Source organism: Scomber japonicus, chromosome 18, assembly GCF_027409825.1.
Source record: "Scomber japonicus isolate fScoJap1 chromosome 18, fScoJap1.pri, whole genome shotgun sequence".
Classification (NCBI taxonomy): domain Eukaryota; kingdom Metazoa; phylum Chordata; class Actinopteri; order Scombriformes; family Scombridae; genus Scomber; species Scomber japonicus.
Window position 1 is genome coordinate 16980769 of NC_070595.1, and position 21653 is coordinate 17002421.

Genomic DNA, 21653 nt, shown 5'->3' on the forward strand with positions numbered 1-21653 from the left:
ATTCAAAATTTACACGGACAAACACAGAAGGGGGAAGGGAGGGTTAAAAAAGGTTTTAGGAGTAGCTAATCATCTTCATCTGATGGGGGCTGGTCTGCCAGAGCTTGGCTTTTCTCCATCTTCGCAATCAGCTCTGAAATAAAAAGGAAAACAGTAGATTATATGATATGAAGGGAGCCATATACCCCTTTTCCACCGAGCTCGAGCTGGTGCTGGTTCGGAGTCAGAGCCTGACTAAGCACCGGTTCTTTGCTTTTCCACCGCCAAAGCTCCAGCCCCAAGCCTCAGAACGGGAGCCAGAGCAAGCACCAACTCTTTGCTGGTCTAAAGCAAGAACCGATTACGTCAGTGGACTGGGGGCGGGGCTAACATTTATTAGCCGGCTAGCGGGGTTAACATTGATTAGCTGACTAGCGTGGCATTTACAGAGGGTTAAAGATTTGTTGATTAAAAACAGCACTGGCTCCAGCTCGGTGGAAAAGGTGTAATTGAGGAATTTAATTGCCCTTCAACTTCCCCTCCACTTACCTTTAGCGGGGTTGAAGACACCGTTGGTTTGAGTGTTGCACACGTAGCAGCGCTTGGATTTGCGGTAATGCTGAAGAGCGCAGGCCTCACAGAAATAATGCTTGCACCTGGGAGACATTTAACTGGTTAACACACTGCGGTTGGTATTAAACACGAGGCACTGCACAGTGAAGAGAGACATGAGGGAGGAGAAGTAGGAGCTTACTTTGTGATGATGGGATTCTTGAAGGACTCCCTGCAGATGAAACACTTAAAGGGCAAATCCTCGTCGTCGCTGCTCACCTCGTAGTTCTCGTCATCTAGTTGAAAGCACAGCGTTAGAAAATACAGACGCTGTTACAAAAATGAAAGTCAAAGGCAAGGCAGGTTTATTTATATAGCGCATTTCATACATAATGGCAACTCAATGTGCTTTACATAAAACAGAAAAATATGCAATTTGAGAAATAAAAATAAAGAAACATGAAACATACAATGAACCCCCCACACTAATAATAAAAGAGTACAGAAAAAGAGAGAAATAAAATACTAGAATAGAGCATTAAATATAAGATTGCAGCATAAAATAATGATTTGCTTTAAAATCATTAAGTCAAAGGCAGAAGAAAGTCGGCACACTGCAGCTCTCAATGCAGAGTCTCCGTCTTAAATAGATCACATGATGCGTCAATCCCATTAAATACTTATAGGTGTACATATAAGTGTGAGGAAAATAATAACACATCATAGTGTATATTAGGGATGTGCGATATGATGAATATCTATTATTTCATGAGCGCTTTGGTAGCCGAGTGGTTACCACGCGTGCCACATAATGCCCCCCAAAAAGTCTCCTATTTCATATTTTACTCTTTGGTTTATATCATTGTGACACAAATTACACTCTTTACAGCATAGATGTCATTATCAGGATATAACATGACCTATATTATATTGGGGATGAGATTTGAGTCATATCACCCTAATAATTCTTTTATACAACAAGAGAAAATATTATTATATAATTCATGGATGTACAGATAGGACCCAAAGAGTACAATAGCAAAATATCAGGCCTACATTTAAAAAAAGATATTCTACATTATAAAAAGACTCACTCTTGGTATCACATTAAACTACATCTACACTGGGAGCTGAAGTGTGCAGACTTTATTCTTACAGATTTGGTTTTTCAGTCTACTGCTCAACTTTTTCCATAAAAACTAAAAAATCCCAGGCAAATTTAATCCCTGAACTCACCGTTGGCTCCATATCGTCCCTCTTCCAGTTCCCTCTCGATCTGCCAGCCGTGCTTGTAGTCCGATCTGTCGTGAAGGAACTTGCAGCTGTCTAAAAGCAGCAGAGAAGAACATGAAGAATATTAAACTCAAAAAAGGTCAAGACTTGACTTTTTAACCCTCGTGTCGTCCTCTCAGGTGAAATTGACCCCGTCTCTTTTGACTGTTCCTTCTTTCCTTCCTTCTTCCCTCTTTCTTTAATTATTCCTTCCTTCTCCCCCTCCTCGCCTCTTTCTTTGCTCCATCCTCCTTCCATCCTTCCTTCTTTCCTCCTTACTCCTTTCTTTCTTTCCTTCCTTCCTTCATTCTTTCCGTCCTTCCTTCCTTCCTTCCTTTCTCCTTTTCTCCCTCCCTCCCTTCTTACTCCCTTCCTTCCTTCCTTCTCTCCTTACTACCTTCCTCTCTTCCTCCTTCCTCCTTCCCTTCCTTCTGTCCTTCCTTGACCTGAGGACAACAGGAGGATTAAGTGATATAAATCTCAAACACACCTCCAAAACCACAGAAGCCAGTCTCCTTGTAGTCTTTGCAGATGTCCGGCTGGTAGTCCCACCTCACCGTAGCTCTCAGGTGTTCGGGAGCTCGGATTGGTCCTTTCCTGTTAATCAATTATTATAGAAATGTAATCAATTACACATCAGCACTACACAGTCTGTATGAAAGCCTGGGATCAAAACGCCTCCCCTCGCTGCTCACCTGACCATGCCAGAGGAGGCATTGCCCATGGTCGTGTCTTTAGGCTTGATGAATTTTTGGTAGTTGTTGATGCCGCGGTAGATTTTGTCGTCCTCTTTGCCCTCCAGCTCCTGTTAAGAAGGAGGAAAACGGTTCATACAGCGAGCAGGAAACTTAAAAATAATTTGGCGAAAGAGCTGTTTCAAGTGTAATTAAGTGTTTTATACAAAATGCAAATGCTTAATATAAATTTTTATTACTTTAAGCGCTTAAGAAAATCAAATCACAGTTATTTTTCTAAATTAAATGATTAGTGCTTTGTTTAGTCTAGAAAATGGTGAAAAAAGTGACCAAACCAAATAGTTCACTGTCATAGAAAAACAAGTTGAATTAAGAGAATTTGGATATTCTTTCTTTAAAAATGACTCAAAACAATCAACCAATTATCAAAACTGTTGGCAATTAATCTCCTGTTTCTAGACTAATCAATTAATCAGCTAATTGTTACAGCTTTAACATTCTGTTCATGCTTTAATACAACATTAAAACTTTAATAATAGCATGAATTTAATCATAAATGAACAAATAAGACCATGGCAGCTATCTATTCTTCATTGGCATATATTAAATAGTAGTTTATGTTTAATGTTTAATAACATCGTCTCATCGTCTCACCTCTTGGATTTTCTGGCTCCTCTCAAAGATGGCCTGAGCGTCTTTGTCTCTCTCTGTGTCCAGCTCGTATGTTGCAGTAGCACCCATGTCCTCTGGTCCCTCTGGTTTCTTTTTTTTGGGGGGTGGGGTGGGGGGGGGGGGGATTGGGAGATTAACAGAAAAGGGAAAGATTTAAATTCAAACAAGTCAAACCAAGAGAGTGTGGCTGCTTTACAACAAGGACAGACAGAAGACAGAACATTTTATCCACCAGAGCAGCAAAGTGAGTTTTCTGCCACTCCGACAAAATGTGATATGAAAGAAAAATTGTCAACTCACCGCTGAGCGTGTGGATTTGTAGGAAACTGTGATCTTCTTCTCCTCTGTCTCATTCTCACTTTCACTGGAAGACATGGTGTCTTTCTCCACTTTCTTTGTCTGAACAGGAAGGAGATTCGGAGAGTCAGTCTGACCTTTTCTTTGAAGCTTCAAATAGATCTTTAAATCCAGATATCACTATGAGGAATACTACGTTACCTTTTGAATCATGGGATTGACTCGTTTGTCTTTCCTTTCTCTTCTGACCACAGAGCTCTGGTCCTCGTCACTGTTGCCATCTGAAAAAAAGAAGAAAAAAGAAGTAGATGAAATTTAGTTTTATTCTCCAGTAAAGGTGAAACCACTAAACTTTAACAGCTGGCTACTCTTAAAGTCCAGAGAGAGAGATGGCTGACAAATACTGGATTTTTGGGGCTGATGCCAATATTGATATTAAGGAGCGGGAGGAAAAAAACTCAGACGTTGATAAATATACACTGAATAAACATTTTTTCCAGATGTGGTTACCAAAGATATGTATAATGGAGAATAGATGTAATTTATATAAAGTGACATCAGAGCACTGAGGCAGTCAATTACTGATTATGTGTATATTAAACTTAAATAAGGGAAAAGGATTAAATCTACATAAAATGCAACCTCTATATATATCTTTAAAAAACATATATCGGCACACATCAGACAGCATAAACACTGATACCGATATATCTGTGACAGGCCAATATTGGTCAATAATATCAGTTCACAGATATATCGGTCAGGCTCTAGTTTATAATGTCTGTTTTAAAACAACAGTAATTCATAATGCACTTACAATGTAAGTACAGTTCTCCTTCTGTGCAAAAAAAGTATTTAAAAGTTTATCTGAAGCTAATATGAAGCTTCAGTCGTCCAAATGAGTCAAATCAAGTAAATATCTTTCAACGTTACAGTGTTTTTAGTGTCAAAGTCTCTCTTTTTGTTACTATATTTTCACCACAGCTCAACAGAGGAAACATAAAGAGGGAATTTGATGCTAAACAGACTGTAAATGTGTTAGATATCCACTTGAAATGACTAACTCCATCACCTACATTAAAAGCACATTCAGTATGAACAGGAGGAATAATTACAGCGAGGTACTTGAACGCACCACAGCTGGCGGAGTAGTCTAATCTTTAAATAATTGTTAATGCATTGTGTATATAATATAATAGTCCTTATTAAAGACACACAAACACTGGCTAAGTCTTTTTGACATTTGAGCACCACTAATGAAGCCAGAGCGTGACGAGCATCAGCGGATTAACTTGATAAAAAGCATTTAAATCATTAGTCAAAGAGTAACTTTCACCTTTGTCACTGTCGCTTGCTTTTCTCTTTCGTCCTGAAAATTTCTTTGTGGATTTTTTAAACAGAAAAGTGCAAGGACCCGCTTTAGGCTGCTCTGACTCCGCCATCTTCCCTTCAGATTAATAAACAACTACTTTTTGTTTTACCCCTTAGCGCCCTCTATTGCCCCGGATGACTTTTTTCAAAATAAAATGTTTGCCCCCTGTTGGTCAACAGGTGAACTACTACTTACAATAATCCATTTGTTATAAAGTCAAAACATAGTTTTCAACATATTTTTATAGATTCAATTTACTTCTAGATGTACGTAAAGTCATTTATAGAGCCTCTGCATTTTGAGTCTATGGATAATTTCTATAAAGAGATATCTGCGTATGAGTCATAGACTGTATGCTATAAAAGAAAGGTATGAGTGCAGAATCTGTAGGCAGCAGCACAAGATTTTGGTTGTATGCAAGTAAACAGTCTGTTCGTAGATCAAGAGAAGGTGGAGCACAATGGACCAAATGCATTGATGACAATTTTGCTTTTTATTTGCTTTTTTTTAAAAATATGCAGATATCAGTCTATGGAGATGTGCCAAAATTTCAACTAGACCTAAAACATGAACAAAAAGTTGCTAATCACACTTTCCACTGGTGCTTGCCCCCAGAGAATCGCTGTCAGACTTATAGCTGATGGGCTCCAATAAAGTCTATTTTACTCTAAATGTGACCATAATTTACTAAATGAACACCATGCTGTATTGAAGAAGACTTGAAACTAGTGATTGAGACCATAAACTCATTAAGAGGCAATTCACTGAGGTAATAAATTAATCACCTCTTTTTTGGAGCCAGTTGGGGCAGTTTAGGAGCCCTACTGGCCATTAGAGACAATGCACCTTTACGTCACCTCATTGGCTTCACTTTCCAGACCCCCGAGAACTGCTTTTATTTTGAAGTTTTTAACAGGAAAACGTGCATTTAAGCTTGTCTAACTTGACGCTGCTCACTACCGTCCAGTCCAGTCCTCCTCCTCCTCCTCCTCCTGCAGCATCATCATCATCATCACCACCATCATCCGTGGCTCCCCGCAGAGGACAGTGGGTGCTTGCAGGACGCTGAGCCGGCGGAGGGAGGGGTCCTGGCCTGGGCACGGATCCCAAAGAGGCCCCGGGGCCGCCGCTGGATGGAGTCGGGTTGCGTTCAGACCGCAATGGCTATGGGTCTGACATCGAAGAAGGCGTCTGCTCGCAGTGTCGGCGTGGAGAGAAAAAACCTCATCACGGTCTGCAGGTAAAAGCGAAACATCACGACACGCAAGATAAGATGCTGTGAATCATCTGCAAAGTGTCTCATCCATGCATGCTGCTCAGATGATAATAAATAGATGATGATAATGCTGATTTAATGACTGAAATGCTGCACAAAAAATGTAAAAAATAATGCAGATTATTCACCAGATTTCTAGAAATTGAAGGGATGAAGAGGTGGCAGGTGCGTTTTCACCTTCACATACCCCTGCCATCACATCCGCCTGTGCAGACAGGGAAAATAAACAAATAATAATGAGCCTATAATACATTTAAATGAAAATAAATTAGTGCATTGCATTACTCTATTATTGACTGTATAAATGACCTTTTCTGGTAGCATTTTATTATAGCATTCCTCTAAAGATCATAGCTTATATTTATTGTGGCATTTAAAGAGTATCTCTTCTTATTCTCTTAGAAATAGTCTGTTTTATTTTTAACTGGTTCATTCACCTGCTTGATTACTGGTTAATACACTTTTAAAATGATACAAAATGAGAGTTTTTGGTCATGGTAGGACAGCAATAAGCCAGCAGCAGGTTTCCTCCTCCATCACAGTCAGGTTCATGGGACAAGGGCGTTTGGAGCAATGCAAGGACTTCCTCCTCCTCCTCTTCCTCCTCCCCCCATCATCAGTGGCCCTCAGGCAGCACAGTACAGTGAGTGCTGATGGGCTGTGATGTGCGGTCTGTATCTGGCTATCTCATATATCACTGTCTCATTCAGTGTTGAGAGGTTCAGAGAGGTTTGGCCTGCAAAGTCCCGAGCTTCAGAGGCTTCACGGTCCGACAATTTAACTGTCAAGAGTGTTGAAATATATCTGTGCGGTTCAACCATATGGCTATGTTTGGATCTGATATTTTGTACTTGTGTATCTTATTATGATCTCAATCAATAGTTTCCAAGCTTTCAGGCTTGTGATCGACCTTCTAAAATGAAGGAATGTCTCATTGTGAGACTGACTCTCAGGTGAAGATCTTTATAGGGACACAATTAATGATCAGTTTCATAATCGACCAATCGTCAAAATTGCCCAGAGTCAAATGTGAACTCTTTGAAATGTCTTGTTTTGTGTGATAGACAGCCTAAAATCTAAAGATATGTAGTTTACTGGCATGTATGACACCAAAGAGCTTCTTATCCTCACATTTAAAGACTTGTAACCAGCAAATATTTGTTGTTTCTCCTTAAAAAATGACTCAAATTATGAATTGTTTATCTAAATAGATGCAGATTCATTATCTGTTGATTAACTAATTGTGGCAGCTCCAGACGTGAGTGTGTGGAAATTACCATTATAATTATTCTCAGGGGTCCAGGAGACACAAAAATATCCAATATTTACAAGAGGTTGGGAACCACTGATCTAAATAGACTGTATGAAGCATAATATAGAGTTAAATGAACATGAAATTTGTGTAATGTACTGCATGCTGTGAATATGAATATATCTAACACAAGGATTAACACAGGATTAACAACTGAGCATCAAAAGCTCAAGGTTTACTTCATCTCATTTGGGTCTACATAATCTATGACACGTCCTCCATCCTCCATCTTGTGGGCCTGGACTTGAAGAGGGACTCTGTGTCAAAATCTAGTTTTAAGACCTGAATTATTATTTTTTTTATATTGAGTTTATTTGTTGTAAAGTTGTGTTTTTATCAGATTGGACACAGAAAAGTGAGGGAAAGGTAGCTTAAATCCATCCTTATTTTCTTTATCAAAAGGTCTGATATTTGTTTTCTCTAATAATCAATTCAGTGTTCAGTTTATAAAATGTCAGAAAATGGAGAAAAATGATGAATGAATGATGACTGAAATGCTCATTATTTGCTGTAGCCCAAATTAGGACATTCAAATTACTTATTTCGTGTGACTGACACAAAAAAAACTTAAATTGTTGAGTTTACTATCCTGAAAAACTGTGAAAACTGGCAAATATTCCCATTTGAGAAGCTGATACCAGTGAGTCTTTGCTTAAAAACATGACATAAATGATATAATTAAAATAATCCAGTCAATAATTCAAGTTATAATTTCAGCTGTAGAGTATAGTGGAGGTCAATTAAACTTTTTTAAATCTCATGAGTTTATTGGCGATCCTATCACTCTCAGTCTTGATCGGGATATTTTCAGAATAAAATCCCTCTGAATTTATCTGCAAGATTTCACAAAGTTCATCATTATTATTCTCCTAAATAATGAATAATTTCTTTACTATGATATTTCTATGATAAAATGAATCTTAGCTTCTCAGTATATAATTTATAGTGACTTTTATTTTGAAATTTTAATGCATTAATTTGAACTATCTTTGTTATTCCTTATGCTTTTCTTTGTTCCTCCTGCTTCAGATTACTCATTCAGACACTCTTAACAGTTCTTCTTTATGGCTCCTAAAGTTCCTGTAAACATTACCCATGTTTTCAGCAGTTTCACTATTACTTCATACAGTAGATTTATCATTTTTCTTTCTGATTGTGTCTGCACTAAGGTTGTAACTCATCTCTTTGTTTCTTGTGTTTTTTTGTTTTATGTCATAATTAGTCCTCTGTTTTGTATCATGGACACATCAGCAGAGACTTGTAGGAAAATTACAGCTACGCTTTGATAGTTTTATTGTTGCCTTGGTAAGATTTATTACAGCATTAGAACAGGTCCTGCATTGCAAATGGATTATAGTTTAGTAAGAGGTTTTGCAGACTTTGCCGTGACGTGATTATTAATTGTGTGGAGGTGTACAGAATGAGGTAAAGAGTAAATAACATCCTTTGTTGATCTGTCGAGGTCATTTGATTTACTCTTACCTGCCTCATTATGAAATCTGAACTGTGTCTGTCTTTAAAATACCCCAAAAACTTTAAAAAAAGACAATATTCAGACTCAGAAATAGACACACAATCAAGCAAGTGTTTTTATTCCAGTACCTTTTTTTTCTGTCCAAAGGTTCTGTCTGCATTTTTTAGAGACACGTACAGTGAAGCAAACACACACAACATCACACAGAGGCATGCTTGCAAAGAAATAAAAGTTCTCACAATGGACACTTCAGACACAGAGAAAAAGATTAGCGAGGACACAACAAACAGACTGTTGTTGTTTTCAGTTTGGCCTGACCATGCTAAGACCGGTTTAATCATTTAAGCATTTTTAATAATAATAATAATAACGACAAAGCACACAAGACAAGACAGAAATAAATCTCAAACAGCTTTTCCATCAGTAATGCTTACTACGCAGTTTCTTTCCATTTTCTAATGAGCAACATGACATTGATTAGGTTCAGTTTCTTCCAGGCGTGGCAGCATCTCCTCATTTGTGGTGTTTCTGACCTTTTTCTCTTTTTCTTTTTTTTTTTAAAATGTTCTTCTTCTTCCTTGATGCCATTTTTGGTCAGAGTTGATTCAAGTAGCCAACGGCCGTATGATCGTACTGTCTCACAAGCGGAGAGACATTGAATCAGCTGGCTGTGCATTAAAGCAGTGCTGGGTGTCACGTTGGTGCAGGATACAGGATCCGGGCTCGGTGTCGAACCTGCCTCGCTTATAGCTTAGCTGAACGTTAGTGCTTGGGTTAATACACCAGGCCAAGCCTTTCTTTGACCCCTAATACATGTGTGTATATATATATAACGTCTGACCTCTTCACCCTCATATATGTTTAACATACAATCACCACACACAGAGATTAACATTTTCAATTCTGAACAGTTCATTTTGAAGGGGAGGTGGGGGGTTATGTCATTTTTGCAGGACTTCAGAAAAAACGGGAGCTGTTTTCTGTTTCTGTCCTCAGTTGTTTTAAGGGTAGGGGTCAAGAGGTCAACATGTTGGTGTCAAATGTTCCCTCAACGCTGTCTTATCACCGACCAGGGGAAGCATGACAATGACAAACTGGCATCTCACAGTCCTGTTTGCAGTGTAATAATAACATTGGCTTTTCCTGCTACAGAAACTTCTCTTCTTAGACGTCTATTCAATGTTTCCTTGTTCATACTTAACAAGATGAACCCTTCTTTTTTAAATTAGAGACACATACAGTATGTACAGCAGAAGACATTTGGGTGTAATGAAAGAAAAACCTGATCAAACATTTGCACCACCACAGGGAACACTTTATGCACAAGACCTTACTAGGCTCATAATGAAAGAAATAATACTAAAACAGGTCACTACTATAAACTAAAAGGAACAGTTTTTCTTTTTACCTTCATGACAGGCTTTTTTAAAAGGGAATTTAAATGGTTTCACAGTCCAAAATCTATAAAATATCAGCCTTCAGAGTGAGGGTTACTCATGAAAATCACCCGACAAAATCAGAAATCCAAAAGTATTCAGTTAAAAAAGCTATGAAAAGACTTATTTATCATGGACACAGTGATGACAGTGTCATTGGGATCTGATGGTCTCTGTGCTGTTGCCACTAGCAACAGGTTTTATCTTCTCGTGGCAGGGCTCAGGCTTTTTTTCTCTTTTTTTTTGCAGTCAGTGGGAATTTTCATGCATAGGTCCTGATAACTCTGTTCATCTGAGCTGAATTTGAACTCTGCTCACAAGACAATTTAATTTTGTAGCACAATCAAGGCCACGTGCTTCTGCTGTACTCCTAAAATCTTTCTCTTTTTTAAAATGGACTGTTTTTGGTTGCTTTACTTTTCTGGCTAACAGCTCTCACGCCGTCATCCGTGACTTGGAGAAACGGTTGTTGCTGTTGCTGTGGACGCGGTGAACCTAAGAAAACATAGATAAGATGATGAGTGAGACTTGACAGGTTGTGGACGTGGAGAGGTGTTATGTGGCTTCAGCTGCTTCCTGTAAACAATACCAAAAAAGAAAAAAAAAGAAAAAATAGGAACAGGCAGGCAGGGAAAGGAGGAAGGGTGATTTGTTACATCTTGGCTGAGAGGTTTGAGCTCTTGATGGGTGTGGCTCGAGTAGTACAGAATAAATCTGTGCTGTTGTAAACACAAATACGTATTCACATCACTTGGAGATGCCTCTGCAAGTGGGTGTTGTTTCTTTTCTTTTCTTTTATTCTGAACAATAGTAAGGGGTGCATCATCAAGTACCACTCTCCTTTTGTTTGTTCCCGCTTTTTGAACATGCATGCCTGGAGTAACCTTGTTTTTCAGTTCCCTGATTTCTGACTCATTTTTTTTAAAAACCATCAAGTATGTGAAATTACAGCAGAAATGCTTGACAGGTTCGGCTTAAACATTTTGCATCTCTCATCAGCAGAGCGTCGCAGATTCTCTCACCACCCAAATTTCACTTTCAACATCCTGTTTAATTCTTCATTTTAACCCTCCCCCCCTCCCTCGTCATGCTCCGACATCTGATTTACACTCTCAGTGCTTTCTCAGCCCGACATCATTACTGTCCATCATGCACCCTGAACCCTATTCACCTGCTCTGACCATGAGACACTTTGCCTAGACGCTCATTCACGGGGGGGAGGAAGTGGGAAAGAGAGAGAGAGAGAGAGAGACACACCCTGCTGTTGTTACATTTTTATGTCCTTTTTTGTTTTTGCTTTTTTCTCTATTTGGCTTCGACCCCAAATGATCATTCTTGGCTAATATTCATCAAAGCACAAAGCTTTAATTCTCTTGGCTGTTTGTGCCGATCCAGTACAGGACAGGACATCTCCTCCAGACAGTCCAGGACGATAAACACGCCACTGGCTGGTGTTACACAATGCTGTGGCCAGTGAGGAATCCGCCTGAGTCATCTGATCCTGCTGGTTATGCCAAGACTAAAAAGAGAAACAGAAAGAGGAAGAAAAAGAAAGAGAAAGGAGTCAAGGAAATGCTGATGGGGGAATGAGGAGGAAAGCTAAAACCAAAAAAGAGAGAGAGAGAGCGTTAGTGTGAAGTGGAGTGTGTTTGGGTCAAGTGTCACTGCTGCTGCTAAATGCAGTTTTGGTTATCCTAGGTGGTGCTGCGGGATCAAACACACTTGTGTAAGTACAGTAGAAGGGTGAGAGAAGAGAACAAGAGGGCATTTAAAGAGAGCTGAGAGTGGGCTTGGCGGCGATCCAGGCTGCGAGGGGGCACAAAAGAAGCTTGTCAGAAAGCCCCGCAGTTGTTTTTCAGTGTCAAATCGTACCAAGAGCATGTTGCCATTCCACTCCAACCATTTGCATTTGAGGCACGCCAACGATTCCCACTTCAGATCAAAGGACTTCAGTTAATTTACAATCCCTCTGCTGTAATGTTGGTCTGAGATAACGCCGCGTCTATATCAGGTCAAAGAGGCCTCTCGCAACTGTAGACTTTCCCCTCCCTGTTATGATTTTAATGCTATCACATCACAACAAACTGGGTAGCTGCTAATCAGTGGTTCTGGGAACCACCAGGGGCCCTTGCTGAGTTTCCAAAGGCGTGGTGCTCTACAGAATGAGGAATTGCTTGATTTCAATTTTTTATTGCTATTACTGGGCGTCTGCACAATGAGTGGAGTTATGACCAAAGTTTCACCATATGTTTCACTTCCATATGTTGCAACTTCCTTTTCTAAAAAGATATTTTACAGAGTCACATTTAACAAAATCCCCTTTTAGGTTTGACTCCTTATTAAGAAACAAACCAAGGGAGTGTATGTGGTCTAAAGCTGATCTATTTGATTGAGCTCAGATATGAAAATGATTATAAATCCCTGCCACAACACAATACACAATACTTGTGCTTACTATCAAACTGACATGACCACCACACACCTTTCCCAACACCTTGAAGATCTATTAAACCATAAAACCTTGACCAACTGTCTGAAAACGTAATTAAGACACCACTGACCTGTTTCCTTGATAGATCCGGTGTTGCCCAAAAAAAAAAAGTCAAAGTAAATTTAATCCAGTTTTCGCTGTCAGTCCAAATAGAGCCTGTGCAGATACTGTAGTGGCGTCCATATGTTCTCTGTCATGGTGCTGTTTTCTTGTGACATTTTCTGCCAGTCCCCCCAACCCGCGATGAGGTCCCCTATCATCATCTAGAGCGTCTTGCGTTTGGGAAAGAGGGCTTTCCGAAACGAGGTGGTGGTGGTGCCTCGGCTGAAAGAGGCACCACCCAGGGCAATCTTGGTCTTGCCACTGGTGATGGTGGAGGAGCCCAGAGATGTTGTGCTCCTGCCCCTGGTGATGGAGGAGTTCCCCATGGCAAGCTTGGACTTCCCCCTCTTTATGGTGGTGTTGCCCAGGGTTAAGGCCGTCTTCCCCTCGGAGAAGCTGGTGTTGCCCATTGAGGAGAAGCTCGTCTTCCTGACCCAGATTCGTCGGCAGGGTTCGGGGCTCACTCAACGCAAAGCATCGGACGCTCATGCAGCACACCCTGCTCTGCAAGCCCTCTGGGGTAATAGTAACATCAGCTACAAATCCAGAGTAGACCAGAATGCTAAGCGTGGATAGTGCGACCCCCGTGTCACATAATGCACTCGTTGAGCTTGTAGACGTGGGCTCTGGAAGGCCACATACCACCCATGTGTCCCTGTGAATGGACAGAGGCAGCCGTAGGTGGCCACAGCCTATCTGGGGGGACTGGGACAGTGGTGCGATTGTCCCGTCGCCACGACGACACCGGACGGTTGAAGGACACATTGTTGTAAAAGGGACAATCTGCGGTGACATCACTTTCTTCTGTGCCATTGTTCCCTATAGCCTCTGATTGTAAGACATTGCCTCTGTGTACGACTGTATAGACCATATGCGAAATGAGTCGCTGGTTGTGGAAGAGGAAGGCCGAATGCGTTCATGTTCTTTGATTGCATGTCTCCTACTTGTCATATGTCTCCCTTTGGGTGCAACATGGGTGTGGCTCTTTCAGTTGATGTTTAATGATCCACTTTATCCACCTGTTGTTCTGAGTCTTTATTTTTCTCCCACTTTATGTCATTCAAGATTGTAGAATAAATCCCGTAAAAAGTCAGATCTACCGTACAAATCAATCGAGCCAAGCAGTGTTTAGACATGTTACTTTTATAAGCACTGTTACATCAATCAACTTTTACAATTCAAATCGTTGCTGTTTGCTGTTGAACATATGGGCAGAAATAGTTATGGAAATGCAGGGATACTCCAGTCTTCTCAACATGCACAAAAAAGTACCACATTTATACCAAAAAGATGTTGTTGACTGTACACATTATACAAGAGAGAAAAGCACTTGCTCTCTCCCTCTCTCGTGACTCCTCATGCATCACACACGTCTGTTTCACCCTTCCCCTCCCTGCCAAGTTGACACACCACAAATCATCATCTCGTCACTGTCACATTTGCTCAGCACGCACAACATGTTCAGTGTGGCTTTGGGGAGAAAAAAAAAATCTCACTCTTGATTGCAAACCCCCATCAGATCTATAACTCACTATGCACTTTCTTATTCAGGAATCCACTCGTGTGCCTCGTGCAAACAGGTGATGAATGAATGAATCATGCCACGCTTCATCAACCTACATATATACATTATTGACTGGTAATATTACTGACCTGCTAAAACTGACCAGATAGACATATCCTTGGGTTTTTCGAGTGTGTGTGCAGGATTCATGTGTGAAAATCCCAGTAGACGTTGCTGTGCGTTTCTGTGCCCCTGATGAGGGTGGTTTTGAACACAGACACAGACTTTGTCCCATGGGTGAAGGTCAAAGTGGTGAGAGAGCTCGTGGTCTCCCCTCGTGTAGCAGAGGTTTTTCCCACCGCTATGCTGATGTTGCCCAAAGTCACGGTGGTTCTGCTCCAGGAGATCGAGGATTTACCCCAGGAGATGGCGTACTTAGTCCTCAGGATCGAAATCCTGCCTTTGGTAAAGGAGGTCTTGCTTGAAGAGAATGTGGTTTTCCACTCATTGTTAGAGTCTTTTTTGGACTGCTTGGCTACTTTGGGTGACTTAGCCGCGGTCCTTTCCATCTAGGTGGTCCTGCGCTTGGACATAAGCGCTTTGCGGAAAGAGGTGGTGGTGGTTCCCCGGCTGAAGCTGGCCCGTCCCAAAGCCACAGTCGTCTTTTGCCTTTGGATGGTGGAATCTCCCATGGAGGTGGTGGTCACTCCCCTGAAGATGGAGGACTTTCCCATGGAAACGGTGGTTTTCCCCCTGGCTATGGAGGTGCTTCCCACTGCCAGGGCAGTCTTGCCCTCTGTGATACTAGTGTTGCCCATCGAAGCGGAGGCAGTCAGCCCGAGCCAGTGTGTGGATGCCGGCTCCTAACATGCACGCAGCATAGCTGTCCCTCTGTGGTGCAGCAGGGCGATCGCGTGGGGTCAAAAGCCAAACTAAAGCTGCAGCAGCGGCTGCCCTAAATAGATCAGACCACCATGTATAGATGAGGGGGAGGGAATTATTTGATCATGCTTTGATTCTGGCCGGTCCCTCAGAGCGACTAGATCCAAAGGGACCTGGAAGCGTAGCACGCACAAAGGCTGAAAAGACAGGGGGTTAATTGTATTGTTTTCATGATAGCACTCCCAAAGCATTAAAGGGGTGCATTGTGCAGTACACAAGACAATTGGGGTGACCTCAGTGTGATAAGATGGCGTGGTTCCCAAAAAAAAAGAAACTCTCCTCCCCACTATTGTTGCTGAGTTCAAATACAGTAGTACATTTGTCTGCTTGCAGTGCACGGCAGCATTTCATCGGCTGATGCAGCTCACAGCCAACTGAAAGTTCAAATGCTTCACAGATATGCAGCAGATTTTTTTTAGTTTTTTACCCCGATTTCACTGCCTTGTGTTTCTCTAATTCCTTTGTATTTTTGTGTGCTTCTATTTCAGATTCTCTGTAAAGACTCTCCTAGAAAAGTACACAGCAGAGCCCATAGATGACTCATCTGAGGAGTTTATTAACTTCGCTGCCATTTTAGAGCACATCCTCAGCCACCGCTTCAAAGGTAACACAACAGGTAACATATAACACAGGAAGAGATGGATGGATAAGTCAATATAACCTGAAATCTACTGCATTTATAATATTGTAAACCTTAACCATGGTGCCAAATTCTCAGGAGAAAAACCGATATGATAATAGAGTCAGCTATACTGTTGCCGTGGTTGTTGCTAACAGTGAGGGCTGCTGTCAGAGCAGAAATGATTCATTTGTGTGTTTAAATCTTGGACCAGGTTCAGGAAGCTGGTTCAGCTCAGACGGACAGCGCAGTTTCTGGGAATATATCCGGCTGGCATGCAGCAAGGTGCAGAATAACTGCATCGCCAGCATAGAAAACATAGAGAACATCAGCACATCACGAGCCAAGGCAAGGATATTTGTATGCATAAGTGTGTGTATGCATGAGGGAGAGTGTCTCTGGGCGTGTGTGTGTGTGTGTGTGTGTGTGTGTGTGGCAGTGCAAGATAGAGCAGCAAAGAAAGCCCTCTGTTCCTACTCACTTCTTACGTCGTCCTACATGTGCAGGGCCGGGCATGGATTCGAGTGGCGCTGATGGAGAAACGTCTGTCTGAATATGTGTCCACTGCCCTGAGGGACACCAGAACGACCAGGTCAGACTAATGATTTAAATAGTTTAGGTGGGAAATTTGAGACTCTGTAAACGGCCTTAATGTTTTCTGTCTGTTGAGCCGTGGTGGCTGTGACTGGTCGTTCAAGCTCCCCAGTTATTCTGCTTATAGAAAAAATGATTTAAAAAACTGTAAAAAAGGAAAGTACAAGCACACACATTGCATTACGAACATCAAATATATTGTAATATTCTTTCATTAGGTTGCGGTTGGTAGACTCACTGTTAAATCATTATTATGTCTCAAAGTTCAGAGATGATATTCACCTCTTCTTCTTCTTACAGACGGTTTTATGATGATGGAGCCATTATGCTGAGAGAGGAGGCCACAGTCCTGACCGGCATGCTGATCGGACTGAGCGCCATTGATTTCAGGTGAAGAGTCCAACATACAGTGTGTTTAAAAGTACAAGCTCATTCATCATTCATAGATTTTCTATCAACAAAAATATGTTATATATATATATGGGGGCTCTTAACCTTTTCTGTACAGTTACATTGTTTGAATGTGATATATTCTGTCCTGTTTTTTAAGATCAGAGGGAACTTCACATCACACTATGATAATGAGATAGTTCACATATTTTTATAGTCATTTTTATTAAATTAACAAATAAATATCAGTCTTAAAAATCCACTGTGACTTTCCGCTTATCATTTGACTCCACATGTGATCTCATACATTTATATATTAATGAGATTTAAACGTGCTATCTCATGTTAAATGTGTTTTGTACCAACTTTGTGAGAGAAAGTATGTTTTGCACTAACACCATACAGTATGAAAATGCTCTTTTTTCATTTTTGAAATATTATGTAACTCCATATGTTTGCAGTATTTACACACATTAAATATTTAGGACACAGATCAACATTTCATAAAAGTTGGAGTAAGTATAAGAGTCAGAGATCTTCCTATGAACAAGTTTTTATTTGATCTCTGTTTCCGTGCAGCTTTTGCTTGAAGGGGGAGACTCTGGATGGGAAATCCCCGGCTGTGATTGACTACACACCCTACCTGAAGTTCACCCAGAGGTGAGACTCATCCAACCTTCTGTCACTGCATGTGTGTGGGCTTTTACAACACTGTAAACCTCCTGCTTCTCCTGCTGTGTAGCTACGACTACCTGAGTGATGAGGATGACCGGCGCAGCGTGGACAGCAGTAACAGTGAGGAGAGCGTCCCTGAGCATCCCTACATCCCCCTGGTGACCGACGAGGAGAGCTGGAGCAACAAGTGTCGCAAGATGGAGCAGAGGTTTAAGATCGTCTACGCCCAGAAGGTGACTTTAAAACTAACTTGTAGCTGTTTAATTCTTATATCTCTCTACAAGCGTCTACACATAAATCTCTTATCTCCTTTTTTCTGCAGGGTTACCTGGAGGAGCTGGTCCGCCTGCGTGAGTCACAGCTGAAGAACGTGGAGACGGAGAACAAGCGTCTGAGAGCCAAGGTGGAGGAGCTGACGGCCCAGAGTCAACAGGAGAAGAAGGAGCTGGAGGCCATCGTGCTGGAGCTGCAAGCACAACTGTGAGAATAACTTTAGATGACTTTCATTTGTTTGTTCCTTTGTCTCACAAACAATACATGCATGTGCAGCAGAGGCAGAAAGTTTAAACTGGGACTTTGTGTTGATGAAAATGTCAAAAAACCCAATGAAGAGACACCTGAAAAAAACCTGATTTAATATATACTGTGTTGATACAATACTTGAAAAACATGATTCAACACTGTTACAGCACCTAATAGCACCACCAGGAAACCCACATTTCCTTCGCTGTTATTGATATTTATGTACATTTTGAGACTATGTTAAAAAATGTGGAGATTTAGGGACACTAAGTATTTATAGTTTAACATCATCAAAGAGTGTATCATTACTGACTTATAAATTACATGGTGCATATTTTCCTGCTAAAATGAAAAGTATCTCTAGACTGAATCTTTTTTTTTTTTTTTTTACCTTCGTGCTTCTTTCAGCTCTTCCCTCATGCCATGCGATTCGTCTCATCTGGCTAAAGATCTTTCCATCCCGCTTGTCAACCAGTGGTCGACCATCACAAACAACCAAGGCGATGTCAAGCTTTTCCGCAGGTAATCTTACATGTACAGTATGTCCCTGTTTTACTTGTATTTGTTGATATTCATAGCTTTTCTGTGTAGAAGATGAAACTTTATTTAAACATATGATCCCATCTAATAAATATCTCAAACTAGTTCATGTACAGAACATCGTAGCAGGTATTTATCTGTTCAGTGATGATATTTGTGTCTTTACAGGAGGAGTTTTCACAGTTTCGAGCAACTTTCTGCTGAAGTCAGTCTGAACTCAGACTCCCAGAAGACTGATGGGAGACAGAACGGAGATGCTGCTTGGACTTCAGGAGGTACAGCAATTAATTCACTACATATTTACTGTTTACTGCAGTATTTAAATGTGCAAGTTAGTTTCTCATTGCACGTTTTAGCCATTTTATGCAATTATACACACAGTTTTTAAGTAACAAGCATTTACAATTTTCAATTTATTTTATGTACTACAGAATAACAACAGCAGCTTGAGTGGGATTTGTATTTGTACTCTAGCTCTATATAAAAGCCTTTCAGAGACAGCCACCCATGCATATGCACATACATGCTCGTACAAAGGCAGGCTTGATGGCTGTTTATGGTGCTTCATGTGGGCAGCTTCAACTATGCGCCATCAGAGGCCGAGTTTTAGTGTCTTTTCTCTTTGTTTTTGTCCCTGTAGGGAAAGACAACACCCCTTCCATGCTGGGTCTTTGTGGCTCTCTGGCTTCTTTACCGAGCTCCAAGTCCTTGGCTAGTCTCAAGTCCAGCGAGTGTTTGGTCAACATCAGCACTGAACCCAGCCCTGCTCTCTCTCCCAGCTAGGAGCCCCAGACTAACAACAACTGAGATTTAACCCCCCAGCCTGTCTGCCTGGTGATGCTGCGTTGACCGTGTCCAAACCCTGATCCCACCAACATCAACAGATCTGTGAAAATACGGCGGGAAAGTCACGACTCCCATCTCTGGATTTTTGTACATGTGAGAGTGAAGCCATTACGAAGCTGGAAGGGTCCATGCCTTCTCCTCACCTTACCCCCCCTGCTCGACTCTTCAATCACACTCTCCCCACCTCCATTTTGTACTATCTGTGAATCCCCTCGTTCCAAAAGATCATGCAGTGAATCTTCCTCCTTATTTGAATGTCAGTATTGTGTGTGTTGGTGTGTGCACCCCTTGCCTTTGGCCTGTTTTTATTTTATTTTTTTGGGGTCAAAATGTAACCGAAACAGCACTTGCAGCTTTTTTGGATGCAGTCACTTGCAAAGAGAGATGTGATGATCATTTTAGTAGATCAAAGAGTATCCATATACAGTAGAGGACGGGGTTTTTAAACAGAAGTACTGTATGATTTATGAGTGTGAATGAATGGTATCTGGGGTCTGTCACCCCTGAAATGACATACGATTCATGCTTCAAACTCCACGAACTGTGTCAGTATGTGCAGCTATTATTACTGTATTGATTCTATCAAATCTAAAGCTACCAAACCTCTCTTTTTCATTTATCTCATTTTATCCAATAGAGCAGTATGTTCTTTCTACACATATACTTGGAGTTATTTTTGTTTTTTGTGTTGCAATAAACTGCCTTTTTCCATTACGCGTGTCTGTTTGTGTGGATTTCACTGTCCATTAACAGGAACACGTGTCAAAAGGGATGATTTTTTAAAATGGTTCCCATGCAGGAGGTTAATGGAGATGTTAAAATGAAAAACCAGTTGTACAGGACACGTGAGCTCTGGCTCCATCTAGTGGTTTAACTTTATAAGACAACATTTTTCTAATACTCAAAATTCATTAGAGCTCATTAGCTCCTAAGAACAACTTGAAGGTCCTCAGAGAGAAAAATATAGGTGGCTAATTTCTAACAATGTAATAAATCTTATTCTAGTCAATCGGGTCAGGTCCACTTATATCAGGACTGCTCAAATGATTGCAGCATTAACATTTCAGTAATCTCTCTCCACCTACATTGCTGCATTTTTAAATCTGACCCTGATCTCTGACCTCCCTGCGGAGAACAATGGGAGAAAAATGTGACAATAACAGAATCAGGATGTGTATGGAGTTTTAATCAAAGGTCCCTTCCAGTTTTCTTTCAAGGCGTCGTTGCTGCAGCTGTTCAATAGAGACTCTGATCTCTCTCTTCTTGTGCCTTTCTAACCTAAATTGTGGGCTGAGGAGCTGGCAGTGCATCCCCCTGCTGTTATAGAGGTTATGAAACATCCACACAGTCACTTTGTCCTCATGCCAGCAAGCTGCAGTCATCATTAGTCCTCACAAGATTCATAGACGGTTTAAACATTGTAACCATGGAGCCCTTCAGTGAGTGCTCTGTGGTATATACAATATACTATAATATAAATGCCACCTGCTGTGTGAAACTTAATAATATTGCTTGAGAGTTCATTGAGCTCCAGTAAAGATATTTAATAGACCCTAAAGGAAATGTTAATGTCATGTATATCTATATAGCTGCAGTTTAATATGTGGTTGGTTCAAACTAGAAGCTGATATATAACTAGATGAATACCTTGTATGACAAAAATATAATTTAATAATGTAGATGAGGTTTGTTTATTGTGTTGACAATAATTATTATTATAAACTTTATTTCTATAGCACTTTTCTTAACAATGTTACAAAGTGCTTTAGAAAAGGAAATAAAACCAAACAGTACAGTGGTAACAGTGCATGATATGAACATGAAACATGCAAATAATAAGAAAAATAATGATAATAATAAAATGTACATAAGTAACCGTAAAAGTAAAACATTATTAACTATAAAGCCTGTCACTGCATGTGAGAATGTACTTTATTCATGAGTTTATTTTTTATTTTTTGCACTAATATTAATAAATCTATATCAAGTGCTGTTTAAAGTAGTGTAAACAGGTTAAAACACTCCTGACTTTAAACTAAAAGACATTTGGTGTATCTGAGTTAAAGCACAGATCATTTAAATGTATTATAA

The 21653-nt window shown here is 40.6% G+C and overlaps 3 protein-coding genes across 5 annotated transcripts; 1 reads left to right on the forward strand and 2 right to left on the reverse strand.

Moving 5' to 3' along the window:
- Position 1: 1 nt before the first annotated feature.
- Positions 2 to 4909, reverse strand: rnf113a (ring finger protein 113A). Its single transcript, XM_053338824.1, has 10 exons — positions 4804 to 4909; positions 3669 to 3748; positions 3471 to 3569; positions 3153 to 3260; positions 2499 to 2608; positions 2294 to 2400; positions 1768 to 1857; positions 734 to 827; positions 529 to 635; positions 2 to 133 (listed from the first exon to the last, which is right to left on the reverse strand). Exons 1-10 carry the CDS (start codon positions 4907 to 4909, stop codon positions 66 to 68), a joined length of 969 nt encoding a protein of 322 aa, XP_053194799.1. The 3' UTR covers positions 2 to 65.
- Positions 4910 to 5832: 923 nt separating this feature from the next.
- On the forward strand, positions 5833 to 19790 carry rundc3aa (RUN domain containing 3Aa). 2 transcript variants are annotated; one of them, XM_053338830.1, is made up of 11 exons: positions 5833 to 6079; positions 15865 to 15992; positions 16210 to 16343; positions 16502 to 16587; positions 16890 to 16979; positions 17559 to 17639; positions 17722 to 17887; positions 17977 to 18134; positions 18585 to 18698; positions 18885 to 18991; positions 19357 to 19790. In XM_053338830.1, exons 1-11 carry the CDS (start codon positions 5973 to 5975, stop codon positions 19497 to 19499), a joined length of 1314 nt encoding a protein of 437 aa, XP_053194805.1. In that variant the 5' UTR covers positions 5833 to 5972; the 3' UTR covers positions 19500 to 19790. The 2 variants fall into 2 exon arrangements, with proteins under 2 accessions (XP_053194805.1, XP_053194806.1); XM_053338831.1 differs by having other exon boundaries at positions 15865 to 15980.
- zwi (zwilling) lies at positions 10692 to 13540 on the reverse strand. 2 transcript variants are annotated; one of them, XM_053338826.1, is made up of 2 exons: positions 12899 to 13540; positions 10692 to 10832 (listed from the first exon to the last, which is right to left on the reverse strand). In XM_053338826.1, exon 1 carries the CDS (start codon positions 13338 to 13340, stop codon positions 13092 to 13094), a length of 249 nt encoding a protein of 82 aa, XP_053194801.1. In that variant the 5' UTR covers positions 13341 to 13540; the 3' UTR covers positions 10692 to 10832; positions 12899 to 13091. The 2 variants fall into 2 exon arrangements, with proteins under 2 accessions (XP_053194801.1, XP_053194803.1); XM_053338828.1 differs by lacking the exon at positions 10692 to 10832 and adding an exon at positions 11441 to 11856.
- Positions 19791 to 21653: the final 1863 nt, after the last annotated feature.